We start from the raw sequence: 17,120 nt of genomic DNA on the forward strand, positions 1-17,120 counted from the left end.
TATTTTCTATATTCAAGGACACGAAGAAAGATCAAATTTTAGGATTTCTGTTAAAAATATTTAAGTACTGTAATATAAATTATAAAGCAGCCGTTGCTAGGGCAACCTGCCACACACACACACACACAACTGATCCTCGACTGGAAACACGCTCAATCTGAGATTCAATGTTTCGGCCCTGAATTTAGTAGCTTTATTATGGAGCGAAAATTATTATAAACAGCAGCAAGAAATAAATGCTGACTGCCGAGCAAACTGTATACAAAAACTCCAAGCATGATGCCAGCACAAAAAATTAAATCACGTTAATGAAGATATCACTACTTGATATTCTGCAAAAGTGCACATAGTGTAAGCACATAACAGTGCATAAATTTCTATGACGCTAATATATGGATAAACCGCAAAAGAACAACTGCGTGAAAATACCAAAAATCAGTCATTTGAAATACCAAAAAATTTCCATTTGACTTTCCTGGCTAAATTTCCATTTAAATCTCCTGAATCAGCCGAAGGCCCGGACATGAAAAATCCAAATTTAAAAAAATCCTGATAAAACTCGGAATGTTCTCCATCTGATGCCATGATGCGACGCACACTGCCGCGCAAGCGGAAGAGCCCGCAACAACTACCACCCGCAGCGAAAAAGGCGCGTCCCGCCCCCTGCGTCACGGGATGCCCGCTCCAGAAGTCCCAGTCCTTCCCTGACCTTTTGGGATTATACTCCATCACCCCGCTTCCCGCGGTCCCCTTACCCCCGGAAGATACGCCCCCGGGTCCAACGCCCTGGGGCTTCACCCAGCCCAACATGTTCTTCGACCCCTCCTCCTACACCGCGCCTCCCGAGGAGCGTCCCTTCGACCCTGTATCCCAGTTGCAGCGGACGCTGTTCCAGGAGCGTCTTCGCGACCCGCCGGAAGTTGAACCGGACGTCCGGATGAAGCCGGCGTCCGTAACGGTACCGTCGACCGTCAACTTTGGGAGCTGTTTGTACGACGTCATCCAGACGGCGACGATCACCATCACTAGCGCATCGGGAACGGCCATGGGGTTCTCCATCCAGGGCGCGGGGCCAGGAATCCGGATACTTCCGTGTCAGGTGTATGTGGATCCAGCGGAGGGTATCGCCGCGGTCGGGGAGACACCTCTCCAGGTGACCTTTCTCCCGGGACGTCCGGGGTGGTTCCAGCGGACCTTCCGCGTGTGTTTCCATAACGACGTGGACGCGGTGGTCAGCGTCCTCGGGAACGCGGTGTTCAAGCACGTCCTGGTGGATCTTCCCAGGGGAAAACACAGCTCGTTGTTGACGTATACAGATACCTTGAAAATGGACGACCAGGCTGTGCGGAAATGGGCCCGAGCCGCTGTGAAAAAAGTACGCGCCGAACACCGCCTGTAAGCTGCAATTTTCTAAATAAAATATATTTCTTCGCAAACCCTCGGTCTACAAATTCCGGTTGCAGATCCAGAAAGGTCACCCGCGCCCCGATGTCCAGAAATCCGCGGACCCGACGCGACCCTACCAGGGCGTTCTGAGCCATGCGCTGCTCCCGCCGTACATTTTGGATTTTGGTGTCCTGTCGAAATACGACGCGGACGCCAGCCGGAGCGTCCGGGTGACCAATCCCACCGCCTATGAGGTGCAGTTCCGTCTCCAGCAGACCAACGATCCCCTCCGGACAACCATCCACGTCAACTACAACCGGCACGTGGTGTTGGCCCCGGGACAGACGACTACCTTTACGTATTCCGTCTCCGTGAAGGAGCATCCCGTCGGACCGACCCAGTGCCCGATTCCCATCCTGGTTCCCGACGGACCGACGATCACCGTGGTCGTAAAGACAGATATCCGGGTTCCCAGTATCGGCGTCCGTTTCGGCTGCCAGGAAGTTGTATGCCACGTCGCCGACCAAAAAATGCCGGAGCTGGATTTCCGCGTGGTCCGGTGCGGGTGCGCCAGCGTCCTGTCGGTGCAACTGGTTAACCACTCCCACGTGGCGGTGGCGTGGACGGCCACAGGGAGGGATGTGGATTTCCCCGCACTGTCTAAAGGCATGGATCCCAAACAGCGGGCGATGCTGCGCGCCAGCCGGGATCAGCGTCCCATCTTCCTCCTGCATCCCGGGAAGGGAATCCTGGAGCAGCGGGAGTGTGCCAACCTCCGGGTGCAGTTCCGTCCCGTGGATTCCCGGCGGTGCAGCTACGCCTGGGCCATCGAGGTGCCGTACTCCGCCCACCGAATCATCCTACGCGCCACGGGAACCGGAGAGATCCCGCGCCTGCAGATTTCGCCTACCGCTGTGACCTTTGGATCGATCCTCCCGTTCTCCGCCGGGCAGGAGCGGAACATTACCGTGCGGAACCCGTGTCCGTTTCCTATTGAGTTTTTTTGCGTGGAACTAGACCAACAGTTCGTTGCCGAGTGCCAGTTGTTGATGCAAGTGGAGGAATTCTCCCGGGAGAACGCCGTGCTCTTCCCGGTGCGCCCGCTCGGCGGTGGCCTGCCGACGGAGCTGTGGGAAGCGTACATGAAAGCATCGGGTGAAGAGAGCAGTTTAAACCCCGTGACCTTTCCGGAGCATCTCCGGGATCATCTTCCCCGTCGGATCAGCGGCAGTGTCTTATCCCGACAGTATTCCACAAAACGGGAGATGTACCGGGATCTGCAGCAGGTGGTCAAAACCCCGCTTGACCACGCCCTCGACAAATACACCGCAATTAACGACACTGTCGACGCGAGGAAGGAGCAGTTAAAAAGAGGGATCATCTTCCTTATCCACGGTCCGCCATCCTGTGGGAAGTCCACCCTGGCAAAATCCCTTGCCAAATACTACCGCATTCCGGTTTTATCCATCGACAAGATTATCCTTTCCGCGCTGGAGGACCCGACGGACCCGGTGCGTCATAAAATCCTGACCTTTGTCACCAACCCGGCCATCTCCGCCCAGCATTCCCAGGCGGCGATGGGTATGCAGACCCCGCCGGGATCCGGGGTCGGGAAGCCGCGGGAACCCGGGAAGCTGAAAGCCCCGCCCACGGCCAAACCCCAGAAAGCCCCCAAACCGGCGCCACCGCATGCCAAACCCCCGTTGCTGGGGGTCGACCCCAACGTCTCCCGGGATCGCTCCGACCCGGACCTGGCGTTCCAGTCCAAGGTCCTCCGCTACAAGAACTACCTGACCGACGAACCGACAGAAATCACCACTTGCGTCCTCCCCGATGACCTTTTGATCCAGCTGCTGAGCTGGAGGTTGTACCAAGCCGACTGCCGCCGCGGGGCGGTCTTCGACGGGATGACCAGCGACTTCCTGGACTCCTCCGCGACCCTCCTGAAAACGGTGCTCACCGCGGTGGAAGCGCGGCGACAGATCCAGGCGTTCACCATCTGCGACAGTTTCCGGGATTACTGCGTCCGGCTGCAACGCCTCCAAAGGTCATCCCGCAAGAACGGGGAGTACGCGACGGTGATGCGGGAGATGGCGGGAATCCGCGGGATGCCGGAGGCGGAGTACCGCGCCCTGCCGGTGCAGCGCCGGCGCGCCGTGGACCGGACGGTGGCGGAGTATGCGCGGATGATGCGGGAAGTCAAGAGCGGGAAGCGGTGCGGTTGAAGGCGCTGGCGGAGGTTATCCCGCCCGAGGCGCCGAAGGAGGCGGCGCTGTCAGCCAAAGTGCCGCACAAGGGCGGCGGGTCCTCGCATAAACTGCCGGCGATTGTGGAGGACCTGTCGGATCATAAGTCCATGGCCAGCCGGTCCAATCCGGAGGCGGTTAATCAGGGCAGCGCCGTCAAGTCTAATAATCGCGGACAGACGGCGAAACATTCGGTGTTGAAGCTCAAAGGTAATTGCATACTTTCTTATGATTGATTTCAGCAGCATTTACAGTATTACGCGATCTGCAATTACTAATATCGGTAGGTTCGTACAAACCTTCAAGTGGGTTATCAGCGTAAATTTTTTACATCTACAAAATAAAAATAATATTTTATTGAAAACCGATAATGTCATATTTTTCGTTTATTCGATGTAGATATACTCGTATATTTTCAGAATATAATACTGTAATATTCTCAATTAATTGTCTACTTGTTGACTGAAGCGCAGTTTCCTCTAAGTTCAGGGAAACAGGAATTTGTATCCATCAAGTCAATTACGTCGGTCGAAAACCAATGACCTTTTACAACACATGCATGAAAAATTCATTTTACAAAGTAGTAGGCAATAGTTGTCGAAAATGGGAACGGTACCAGCGCGGCCACAACACTTCCTGCACAGAAAATACACTAAAAAAGCAGCCAGCCAACATCTGTGTCTTTTGATGGGTTAAAAAGGATCGTACTTAACCATTGAATGAACACATACGTATTATTTCCCTTAATAACAACCCGCTGGCTAAGCGAAGAAGTAGAACCTCTCGAAAAAATCTGGAAAATTTTATTAAAGGTCGGTACAGTATCTTGAAAACTGAACGACAATAATTATGCTAGTAAAAGAAACAAGTTGTTTAAAACAAATGAAAAAATTGATGAATAATTTAATATCGTAATGAATATTGTGCTCATATTCACTTTTTAACTCATATTTACGTTTTGTGGAATTATTGTTTGGTGATTTTATTGTTGAAAATTATTAGTCCGTGGCCGGTATGACCGGCTTGGCCGCTCCCGTTCCAGAGCCTAAATGACTTTTGCTTCACTTCGGTCGAAAATTACTGGTACATTATAATTTTGACATCATGGGTCGTCGATTACAAGTACGAGTACAATTCGAACTAATCGTTTCTAACAAAACTTCTACTTACTTCTATTTACATGTGTTCAGATAATTCCGTTAGTTACTTACAATATTTGTATTTGAATAATTTGCGTAGTATTTCAATCAATATTATTTCAAGCAGTCTATTGGGTTATTCTTCAACTTCCAGGAAAGCCCGGCCTTTCAGCGAAGGATCGCGAACGGGACGCCGTCTCCGAGCGCCTGCCCCGCGATTCGTGGAGGATGTCACTGAAAGGTCAACTAGAAGGTCAACCTCCCAAAATCGCCCAGTCCGAGGCGTACCGCGCCCATAAAGCCTTCTTTGCCACCCTGAAAGACTACGTCAGTATCGCGACCAAATGGACCAGCGCCGGGAAACCCGAGACCCTCCGGAAACCCCAGCGCCTGGACGGCACGAAGGACTCCCAATCGGCCGCCGGGAAGAAGCGCAACACTAAACTACGCGACCTTAAAGCCAAACCGCGGGAGCGCACGGAGACCGAACGAGCCGAGCGCGACCGCGCCGCCATCGAGCGGGTCCAAGCGCGGTGCCGGCGGAAACGGGCCTTCGGGGTGAAGCACCACCTGATCCTGCGAAAGAACACTGCGCCCGGGGACGACAGTCTGATTGATTTCCACATTGACCGATGGCGTTTCCTACCGTTGTACGAAAAGGTCAACAGCATCACTTCCGCCGTCCTGGACCTCCCCAAACCGGCGGTCTACGCCGTCCGGGAGCTTCCAAAGGTCATCCCGACGGTCTCCGACCCCGGGGGACTGCCGTTCCAGTTCGCGACGGCCCTCACCGAGATGCCGCCGGTGTCCGTAGTCACCTCCGTGGCCCCGCCCATCCAGACCTCCAGGCAAGTTAGCAAGGACGACGCGCCGAGCCCGGACCGGGTCACCTCCGGCGGGAAGGACACCAGCAGTGTGGAGAGTCGCGGGAGCAAGCTGGCCACGGCGCTCAAACCCGACCGGGCCAAGATCGCCAAATCCGCTAAACCGCGGACTGTCGGGTCGGCGCAACCGCGGGAGGGTCCGTCCAGCGAGAAGGAGGCGAAGTCGGTGACCCCGACGGACCCGTCGCTCCTCTACCCGGCGTTCCTCAAAGCGAGGGTCTTCAGTGAACCGAAAAGCCGGCCCATCCACCACTTCCGGTGGATGCTCCCGGCGTTCGGGGAGACCGTCCTCCGGGTGCTTCTCCGCTCGGACCAGGAGAACGTCTTCCGGAGCACCTTCACCTTCAAGATTGTCGACTACCCGGAAGCTGAGTACCCAGTGCTGTTGAAGGGACGCTGCAGGTATTTCGATCTGTTTCGCGATCTGACGAAATTCTTCCCGAAAGAAATGTGGGTCGAAGCGGTCACCGATGAAGCCCGCGCGCCGGTTTATGCGGAAACGGAAAGAAAGCTGTATTTCGGACCGTTGATCTACGGAAAGAAGAAACCGGATGTGATTGCCGGGAAGTGCCTACCACAACACGTTTTCCAGTTCACCCTGCGCAATCCATATAAACGCCCGCTTTTCACGCATTTCGCATTGCCGAAACGCACCGTCGCCAACGCTAAGGAAAAGGTCACCTCACCGGATTTTACGGTCATCCCGGATCAGTGCCTGTTGGCCGCCAAGGAAGAGAAAATCATCCAGATTTTTGCGCATCCTTCAGTTCAGGGAAAGTGTGAGGATACTTTATACGCTTTCACCGAATTCAACCCGGCGCCGACACAAATCGTCCTCTCCTGTTTATCGGTGAAGCCCCAGGCGGAAGTCCTGACCAAATCCCTGGTGATCGAGAAGGTCCCGATTCGGGAGACCGGAGTCGGGAACATCGAGGTCCGCAACAAAACGGTCCTCCTCCCCATCAAATGGCGCCTGTTGGGCACGGACGCCCTGCCTCCCGAATTCGTCCTGGAGCACCGTGACGGCGTCCTGAAACCCACCGCCGACATCCAGATGATCCCGGTGAAGTTCGTCAGCACCATCGACAAGCCCGTGGTCCACGCCAAAAACCACTACGCCTGGAGTTCAGCGCCGAGGACCCGGACGTCGGAATCCTGGGGACGGAGGCCGTCCTGGTGTCGGGCGAGAGCTACGACCTCATGCTGGACATCCAGTTCCCCAAGGTCCAGGAGTCCGTCCTGGATTTCGGGGTGTGCCGGGTGGGGGACGAGGTCACCCGTCAGATCACCGTCAAGAACCGGACGAAGAACGACTGCGGCTACCACTTCTTCGCGGTGTTCGAGGAGCTGGCCAAGCGACTTCCGGTGGAGGCGTTGAAGACGTTGATCGAGTTCCAGCCGGCCAACGGGCTCCTGACGGCGGCCGACCGCCCGGTGACGGTCAGCATCACGTGCCGGCCGCGTTTCGAGGTGGAGCTGAAGCTGGAGAAGGTGGTGCGGTGTCAGGTGCTGGATCCGGCGCGGGCCTACCAGCGGGTGGCGGAGATCCCCATTCGGACGTCGCTGGTGGCGGCGTACACGAAGTTTGTCCTGGCGCCGGCGGTGGGGGATCTGCGGTTCCCCTGCAGTCTGCCGCTGCAGAAACGAACCCGGGTCATCACGCTGCAGAATGTCGGCGTGCATGACGTTAGCTACACGTTCCGGAAGGTGTCGGCAGTGCCGCTGCAGCAGCCTTCTACACAGTAAGATCCAAACAAAACTTCTAATTAATAATGTAAAATAAATAAATAATATAAAATAAATAATTTAATAAGCTTAATAAAATTTATTATGCTTGGATCAAGCATTTATTAATTTATTAACCCAGGAAAACCGGGTACTAGAAGGCATGGGACTACAGTTTTGAAAATTGGCAGTCTGGAACAGAAAAATTCAATTAAGAAAATCATAATTTTTTCGAAATTTTAGCGACCATAGGTCAAGCAGGAGATGACCATGTCGGCCTAACACGCATGGTAACAATGTTGCGCCGACATGTTATTCATTGCCGCTTATAAAAACTGATAAAAAAATCGCATAGATTAGGTCAATAGCTCAATCGATAGATCTCAACGAGTACTTCATTACAAGTGCATTGTGATGGTAATCGGGATGACCAGTGGTCAAGAAAAATTTTAAAACTAAAAATCACTAAAATGCACCATTACATAAGTGCTAATTGGATATTTCGCAACAGTTGGTCACTTCTGCTTATGTTTTGGACAACTGGTCATCGACCTTAATGTGGATCACGGCTTGAGTAACATGTGCAGTGGAAGTAATGCTACATCCGGCTAAACAGCTGAACGGGATAGTAGAGCTAAAAAGCCGGGCTGGTTCCGGAGAATGATCACCATCATCAATATACCGGTGGTCAATTCTTCAAAGTGTTTTACAAGTGGCCAATTGTTTAGAAATACGGAATTTAGCACATCAAGGCCAGTAAAATTCTGCCAAGCCGGCTATATATACTTGCGTCAGCACATGTACAAAACAACAAATTTTGGTATTTAGAAAAGAAGACCGGACTTCTAAGTCACTTCAAATCAGCGTTATATACTCGTATATATTCTCAGCTTTGCACAGATTGATTTCTACAAGTTACAAGGCATGCCGCATGAGCGCTCAAAGACCGGAAGGTCAAAATGTGGGCTGATGCAAGAGCACAAGCGTCGCTAGCAGAGGATTAACGCGAGATAAATAACTTTTACAGGACTTCTCACTCATTGCTACAGTTTATTTCAGATAAAATTTGCAAAGAATATACGAATTGTTCAATGAACAATGGAGTAGCCAGCTCGAATGGCAAGGAACGATGCCAATAATAGCACTCCGCACACAAGCAAATGCACTGTACAGCCGATATAGCCGATCTGTACGGCCGATATAGCCGAAACAGCCGTTCACGCAACTATTCCGGTCCGACGTTCAGTCGTTTATGCGGTTATATTGTAGTTAGTACGGGTCATAGCCATTTCGAAGACACGGACAGCAGTCATTACAAGACTGTTTTGCATTTTTTACATTTATTTTAATGGCGCTTAGTCGAAAATTACATTTTTCGGGTTTCCGGCCTGTGCTGACCAGTGGTCACTTCGCTGACCATTATGTTCCAGTCAGTTAATACAACAATTTATGGGCTTTCTTCTGTGATGCTTCTGTTCCGTGTCCAACATGGCAAGGGCGTTAACGGAGCTATACGTTATAAACTGTAGCCTGACCTCTGTTCTTTGCAATAAAACCATTAAAATCAACATATGACCATAATTACGAATAAGAGAGAAGAAGTCCTCCACCATGTCGGTCTAACACGCATAGTGTGGAACGGGTTAAGCACAATAAAATCTAATATCTATTTATTAAGCGTATTATAATTTTATAGTAAAAATGATAATACAAAAAACCCATAATTAATAAATAAGCTGAATAAACTTGATTAATAATAAAAATAATAATACAAAAAATTTACAATTGCCAAAAAGGTATGATTTTTAAATCTGGAACATCGAGGAAAATTCTATAAGTAATCAAGTTAGGTGATTTAAAAATTGAAAGAACAACCAAAATATACAGATGCATACAATCTGACTAAATGAGGAGGCTACGGTCTATGTTAAAAAGCCAGCGAACAGCCTTTTTTGCCCGCTGAGGCTGGTTGATCAATGCAGCCTCTCTGTTGTGACTATAAATAGACCGAAGACAGCGCATTCCAGTGCTGCCAAAAAGCGCAAGCGGAGTGCTGCCTTGCTGTATCGATCGATCGGCACATGTCTGTGTGAGTGGGTAAATCCGCTCGCATTCACTTACACACGTATGAGTGTGGCTGTCTGTGCGCGTACTAGCTGTACAAACCGGTTTTCGCTGTCTTCGCTACAACGCATACCCTAAACCCGTAGCTTCCTTTCTTGCTCGCATTGTAGATCAAGCAGTGGCAAGAAATTAAAAAAAAAAATAATTTCATTAGTAAAACAACACTGGTTGGCTGAACAAATTGTCGGTCTCATCTTTGGTCGGTTTCTCATAAACCGCTTGCTGCACCGTAATCCGCTTATACGTACTCATTCGATAGACAATTTCATTAGCTACAGGAAACCATAGAACGTTTTCGAAAAAAGTAAGGCATTCACAATGAGAATTGCGTCGTTGGAAATTCTGTAAAAATTTGTTCTGTCCAGTACAAGTACAAGATGAGCTATGCAATCAATGCGCTTTGTGAGTTTACGAAAAAAGATGCCGGTTGTTTTTATTTGCTTTTTTAAGCGCCTTCAGTTGCAGTTTTCAATTACGCTTCAGGCGATAGACTGCCACAAAAAATTCGCATTCAGCTGACCCTTCAGAAACTGGTTTGAACCAGATGCGTTGCTGAAAAATTTGCTCCCGAAAAGTCTGTAGATAAATTTCACGAGAAGAAAATGTGCGAGGTGTGTGATCCTCCCGTTTCTGAGCTTAACGGGATCAGCTAAAGGTCACAAGTTTTTACAAGCATCCCTCTACCCGAAATACTGACTTGACATTCCGCAACCTACTTCCTTGGGTAACTGCAATTTTTTATTTAAAAATGAGAAAATTCAAGTTTCTGTCCAGGACATGCTGCAATTTTGCCCATTTTTTCAAAACAAATGTTGTGCTATAAACAACGCTCTTTTGAATGAATCTAACATGACATCAATCAAGCGCTGGGTGACGCAGGGCATCGTGGTAAAGCCGACCGGCATTTTGTTCAGTCACCCAGTAAATACCATACACCGAAGATCACTGCATTTCAGATTATCTTTTCTATAGGCCTTCAGCGACGTATTCCAAATCGAAAGCCCTGGAGGCGCCCAACACCAGGAGCCCCCTTGAACGCCAAACCCTCGACGACCAGCACCCACTCTACCAAGAAGCAGGACGCGGCCGCCCTGGCCGCGCTGCAAGCCGGTCCCTTCGCCATCAAACCGCTGCAGGGCGTGGTCAAGCCCAACGACACCGCCACCATCACCGTCGACTTCTGGTCGGACGTCATCGGCGCCCACGCCGACGAGTACATCCTGGACATCCCCGACCGGGACGCCGTCCGCCATCCGCAGGACCTGGTGTACCGTGTCTCCGGCGACATCGCCCTGCCCACTATCGACGCCAAGGACACCGAGACCATCTTCCTGGAGCACCTGCTTCTCCCGGCGGAGACTGCTACCCTCCCGGAGGCGGCGGTAATGGAGCAGTACCTCATCGGCCGCTCGGTGTACTTCCCCAAAAAACGGCAGTTCTTCGTCCAGCACACGTTTGTTGGGACGAAACGCCGGCTGAATTTCCGGTTCGTCAACCCCACCAAAGTCCAGTGCACGACGTACTTTGTGCTGAAAGGTCAGCGGAAGAACGCGAACGACGGGTTCTCCCTATTCCCGACGACCCCGGTGACCATCGAGCCGCACCAATCCATCCTGGCGACGGTGACTTATTCCCCGAGCATCTCCGGGAAGTCCCAGGTCGGGCTGGAGGTCCTCACGGAGTCCGCGTTCATGCAACCGACCAAGACCGTGGCGTTTGTGTTCGATATAATCGCCGAGGCGGTCCTCCCAAACATCCGCATCCTGGAGCCGACCTTCCGGGACCGGCGGAAGCAGCTCAGCCTGGTTTTCCCGAAGCAATTCGTTGGGGGCATGTTTTCCTTGCCTGTTGTGTTATTCAACGACACCCCGCTTCCGGTCAACGTGGCAGTCCGGGTGCGCAGCAGCGACGACGTGTTCCGGGTGACGCCTCCCGAATCCGGGTCGGGAGACGCCTCGAATCTCCTACTTCCGGCCAGGAGCGAAAGATCCGTGACGGTGCAGTTCATCCCGACCTCGCCGGGACGTTACCGACGTTATTTGGACATCACCTGCGTGGACAACATCTGTCCGGACATGGGTGTGCTCCTGAAAGGCGAAGCGACGACCTCCGACGTCCGTTTCGACGGTCTCCAGCCAGTCGATTATAAATGGCGAATGCGCCTACTTGTAGCGATGGGTCCGCAGTACGAGGACGTCCTCATGGAACCCTACCACATCTCCGCCGGTGACTGCCTCCCGAACCAGACGACCAAGACGACGTTCCGTATTCTCAACGTAACGTCCGACTGGATTCGCTACGAATGGGTTAAACTCGGGGAACTGGTCGAGCTGACACCGCGAGCGGGACACCTCCGCCCACAATCGGCCTTCATTTTGACCGTGACCTTTCGCATAGAAGAATCAAAGACCTACGTTCTCCCGTTAAACTGCGTGATTACCGGGATCCAGATTCCGGATAACTACGATGTTGAGGCTCCCTGGAATTCTGACCGAACGACGGTGCAGATCGTCTCCGACCGGCGTCCGCGTCCCGACAGCGGCGCCCTCCTGACCTCGTCTCTAGATCGCCTGACCAGCGAGGAAGGCGACGACCACAGTAAGGAGAAAAAAGGAACATAAGAAACCGCCCGCAGCCACCACCGCCAAGAAGACCAACAAGGATCGGAAATCGAAAAAAGAGTCGGTGCACCGCAAAGGCACTGTGGACGCCGCGGACCCGGGGAAGCGACGGGAGTCGGATCAGAAGAAACTCCCAGTTCATAGTAAAACGGAAGAACCGAAGAAAGCGGTGAAAGAACCGGCTTCCCGTTTAACTGAGCACAAGGACGATCCGGACGCCGCCCAGCAAACCGTTACCATCCCGGCGCCGGAGCCGGTCTGCGCCCCGGTTCCCAGTTCCTCGCGAAATCTGATGCTGATCCTGTCGGCCATCGCCGGCTACCCGAAGTACGAATGCGATCAAGTGGAACTTTTATTTAAGGAGACGTTTGTACTGGAAAAGCGTAAGGTGACCTTTACAATAAAAAACACCGGGAATGTGTTGATCGCCTACAAAGCGGCCTTCGCGTCGTCCGCCGAAGACTGCGCCCGGCATATGGAGCGCGTGGTGGAAAGGAAGTTGTCACAGCCAAAAGGCGCCACGCTAGCTGAAGAGCCGGTGCAGAGTTTGACGCCTTCGCTGATTGGACGCGGCGAGAAAGGCCGGCATGCGTCGCCGCGTGGTCTCACCGCCGTCTCCACCACCGACACAACCGCCGCCAAGGAACCGCCGCCCAGTGGGTCTAAAAAGAAACGTCGCGTCTCCAAAGACACTGCGTCTAGCGATGCGACGAAAGCGCCGGACACCGCACCCCCGTCGGGGACGTCCGGGAGCTCCGGGAAGCCCTCCGTCACCGTCCGGAAGATCGACGCGCTCATGTTCCGCAACCTCGGGAAAGGTCAAACCGCGGATTTGACCTCAGCGTTCCTGGTGAATCCTGGGCAGGGACAGATTCTCCCCGGAAACACGGAGACCTTCGAGGTGGATATCATCCCGGAGGATGCAATGGAGTACCTCGGGTGTTTAGTGATCGACATGGACAATCAGGATCCGAATACTCCGCCGTTGATTCTCCCGACATACGGCGTAGGACGACTCCCGGTCGTCCACTTCAGCACCACCGGCGAACCTCCCATAAAGGTCACGGAGGTTAATGGTGCCGAGTACAAATCCCTGGAGTTCCTCGGCATTGGAACCAACAGTGCAGTGAAGCGTCAACTGGTCCTGACGAACCCGACCGACACATCCTACGAGGTCAAAGTCTCTTGTCTCGATCCCAACGACGGGGACCGCCCCGCGTTCGAATTCAGCCGAGAAGTGTTCACCGTTGCTGCCGGGAAGCGGACTCCCGTCGATATCACATTCTTACCACGTTCCCTCGGCCGCAGTGATTCCAAATGGAACGTTGACATTCCCACCGCCGCGGTCAACGTCCCGTTTCTCCTAACCGCCGTGGTCCGCGATGCAACGGTGACCCTGTCCCCACCAGTGCTGTCCTTCCGCCCGATGCTCCCCCGCATGAAACGGGGGAGCTAAAATTCGCCCTGGAGAACACAGAGACGATTCCCTTGATGTTCGGCGTGAACATGGCGCATTTTAAGGGATTCAGTGAAGCCACGTGGACCGTTGCTCCGATCAGCGGCGTGATTCCCGGACGATCCACAACGGGTTTGTCGATTGTCTTCCAGTCGACAAAGGAGTTCCGGATGGAGGCGCCGTTGCTGGTGAACGTCGAACGGAGGAAACGGCCGCTGCAGTGCATCCTGGATCACGAGGTCATCGCGCCTTCCGTTGAAGTGGTATTTATCAACGAAGGTCATCGAACCACGGTCTCCGCGGCGACGGAAACCGTCGCGGATTTCGGGGACAACGATCTACACAGTACGTACAAGCGGAGCATCCAGATTTCAAACGTCGGACCGATCAACGCCGAATACACAATCAGATTATTCGGAAAAGACCGCAGCAAACCCATTTATCTGCCCTTTTTATCCATTTCCCCGCTCAGCGGCATCGTCGCTCAGAACACCACCACCACCGTTTCATTGGTCTACGCTCCGAAAACGATGAAGGACACACTCGGTGACCTTTACCTCATCGTCGACATCGAATTCGGAGGGCGGTTCGTCCTGGCGCTGCAGAATCACCTGCATTCCTTAGACGTGGATTTCAGCTTCGACGAGTGTGATTTTGGCCCAGTGTTGATCAGTCGCGACTGTCCGGGAACCGGCTCCACGGTGCCACTGGTCATCGCCAATCAGACCAGCAAGACGGTATCCGTTGACCTATTGAACTACGACCTCCCGGCCTGTCTAGCCTTCGAATTCGAGACGCTGAGCCTGAAATCCGGGCACAGCACGCTGCACACGGTGATGTTCCTGCCGGTGGACGTCGGGATGTTCGGTGGGTCGTTGACCTTTCTCATCAACGCCTCAGTGACGAAGACGCTTGCCCTCCGCGGCGAAGGGGTCCCGCTAATTCTGGAGGTCCCTGCCGAGATGCGGCAGCTGACGTTTACAAAGGTGACGGTTGGGATACCGACGACGTTGCCGTTAAAGGTCATCAACCGGTCGAAGACGGAGATCACCGGGAGCGTCCACTTCTCGGTCAATTCCGCCGTCCAAGATCTGATTAGTCAACAAATGCTGGTCATTGCCCCGGCCACGCCCATCACGATCCTCCCGTCCAAATCAGCGGTAGTCAATGTTACGCTGTCGCCGAATAAACGCATCCCGCCATTCCAAACCAAACTGCTCTTCACCACGGAACACAAGGTAACGCGGGAGCTGGCCACCGTCAGCGGGAGTTGTCCAGGGATCGACGTGACGCTCGACGAGACCATGGTGGATTTCGCCAGCTTGGTCCTATCGGGCTCCTTAACCCGTAACGTCGTCATGAAGAACGCCGGCGAACTGGGCGCCCACTTCACCTGGGAGACCGAGCGTCTGGAGCCGCACTTCTCCATCAAACCCAGACAAGGATACATCTCCGCAAAAGGGGATACGGTCCTGGAGGTGAACTTCGCCCCGAAGAATCTAAACCCCGATATCCGCATCATGGACATCCTCTGCGGTATCCCGGGGAACCGCGCCCCGCTGAAACTGTCGCTGATCGGCGCCTGCGTCGCGCTGCCTCCAGCCAAGGAAACCGTGACCTTTGAGTGTCCGGTCCGGCAGACCGACAGCCGGATGCTCTCCCTCGGCAACCCAACCTTGGTTCTCTGGGATCTCCGACCACAGCTGCATGGGGCGGAGGACCAATGGATGATCCCCTGGAGCCTAACCGTCAAACCCAACACCACCGAGAACTTCGAGGTCATCTTCCGGCCGTTGCGGATGGCGGTCACCGGGAGTCACCAGGCCAGTGTTTCCATCGTCCTACCGACAGGGCAGGCCGTGGTGTACGGTCTAGTCGGGAAGACGCTCCCTCCCAAACCCAACGGGAGGATAAGCCGGGATGTTCCGTGTCGCACCGAATACCGGGAGAAACTCACTGTGGCGAACTGGCTGCCGAAGACGCAGTCCTTCCGCGTGATCTTCGAGTACGTCAAACCGGACAAACCGGATCCTGGGGTAGAGTTCACCGGGAAGGATATCGTGCATCTTCCCGGGATGGCGCAAACCGAGTACGAATTAAAGTTCCGGGCGCTGCGGGATAAAGATGTTAACCAGGTTTGTTTCTAGTAATTTTGGCCAGTTGTTCCGATAAAGTATTGAAATACGGCACTGTAGGTTTACACGTACCGGGTGGTCTTCCGATGCGATGACGGGGAGTTCCAGCATTTCGACATCCAGTACCGGATCGTCAAGGGTCCGCCGTACGAGCCCAAAACCTTAACTGCCACGGTGCGCAGTCTGAAGAGGGAATCCGTAAAGATCCGTAATCCGCTGGAGACCCCGATAACAGTCACCTGTGCGGTTTCCGGAGCGCCGGCCGATCTGGTCATCGACCCGGTGAGCGCGGTGACGATTGGCGGGAAGAAGGAGCTGGAGGTGTTCATGGAATATTTCCCACTGAAACCCGGAAGCGTTCAAGTACGAAACTTATTTTCGAAGAAAGTTTTTATTTTAACATTTGTGACCTTTCAGATGCGCCTGGATGGCGGAAGTATGGAGCTCGGAATGTTCTCCATGGACATCACCCTCCAAGCCCTCCCCGCCCCACCCGAACCACCGATCCTCTGCGAAACAGCGCTGGGCAGCACCTCCACCCACACCTGCAAGATCCTCAACTATTCGCGCAACCGCGCTGACTTCACCATCAAACTGGTGGAAGGCGGCATGGACTTCCAGTTATCCGGGGATAAAACCGTCGTCTCCCTTCTCCCGGGTTCCTCCACCGCCCCCACGGAGCAACTCATCGAGGTGACCTTTGACCCGTCCCAACTGGGCGACACCCGCGGCCGGCTGACCGCCTCATCCCCTTCGGCCGGGGAGTTCATCTTCCCCTTGGTCGGGCGCTGCACCCGCCCCAAACCCCGGGGACCCTTCACCGTCACCGGCAGCGAGACGGTGCCGGTCCTGGAGTTCCGCAATCCTTTTAACCGGACGTGCAGTTTCACGGTGAGCCTGAGCAACCGGCTGTTCCAGTGCCGGGAGAGTCTGGAGGGTGTCAAGGCGAAGAAGAGCGTGGTGGTGCCGGTGACCTTTAATGCCGGGGCCTTGGATGGGGGACTGGTGGAGGCCGTGCACGGCGGCGGTGGGACGGTGTCGGCGCAGTTGACCATCGTGGTGAAGGCTGAGGGTGGCGGGCCTGCGGTGGAGGAGGGGTGTTCGTGGGTGTACTATCTGCAGGCGGAAGTGTAGTCGGTTGTGGGGAAATATTTGCGTGATTAATACGATTATTTATCGCTTGTCCTTGTTAATAAACTATAACGTCATCTAATTCTTTAGCGGTGTTATACGTATAATTTTATTGCGATGATTTGCCGGATGATCGAAAAAATGGCGGTCTGTTGTCTGTAGATCCATCCAATGTTCGAACAATTAACTGTAGCACGGAAAAAAGCAGTGCTAGTGCAGTTTTTTTATTTTTTCGCAGTCGCTTTGGTTTTAATAAATTATGCGATTATCGGG

General features: G+C 53.4%; 1 protein-coding gene across 1 annotated transcript; it reads left to right on the plus strand.

The window, feature by feature from the left end:
- Positions 1–299: 299 nt before the first annotated feature.
- On the plus strand, positions 300–17,104 carry LOC129587953 (hydrocephalus-inducing protein homolog). The gene is given in 11 exon segments (XM_055481932.1): positions 300–1,375; positions 1,464–3,613; positions 3,616–3,842; positions 4,926–6,712; positions 6,715–7,397; positions 10,477–11,638; positions 11,691–12,027; positions 12,080–13,572; positions 13,575–15,716; positions 15,777–16,079; positions 16,134–17,104. Coding segments are annotated over 11 exon segments (11,793 nt in total). The 5' UTR covers positions 300–583; the 3' UTR covers positions 16,851–17,104.
- The last annotated feature ends 16 nt before the right edge of the window (positions 17,105–17,120 follow it).

Source organism: Paramacrobiotus metropolitanus, unplaced genomic scaffold, assembly GCF_019649055.1.
Source record: "Paramacrobiotus metropolitanus isolate TYO unplaced genomic scaffold, Prichtersi_v1.0 Parri_scaffold0000027, whole genome shotgun sequence".
In the NCBI taxonomy this organism is placed as follows: domain Eukaryota; kingdom Metazoa; phylum Tardigrada; class Eutardigrada; order Parachela; family Macrobiotidae; genus Paramacrobiotus; species Paramacrobiotus metropolitanus.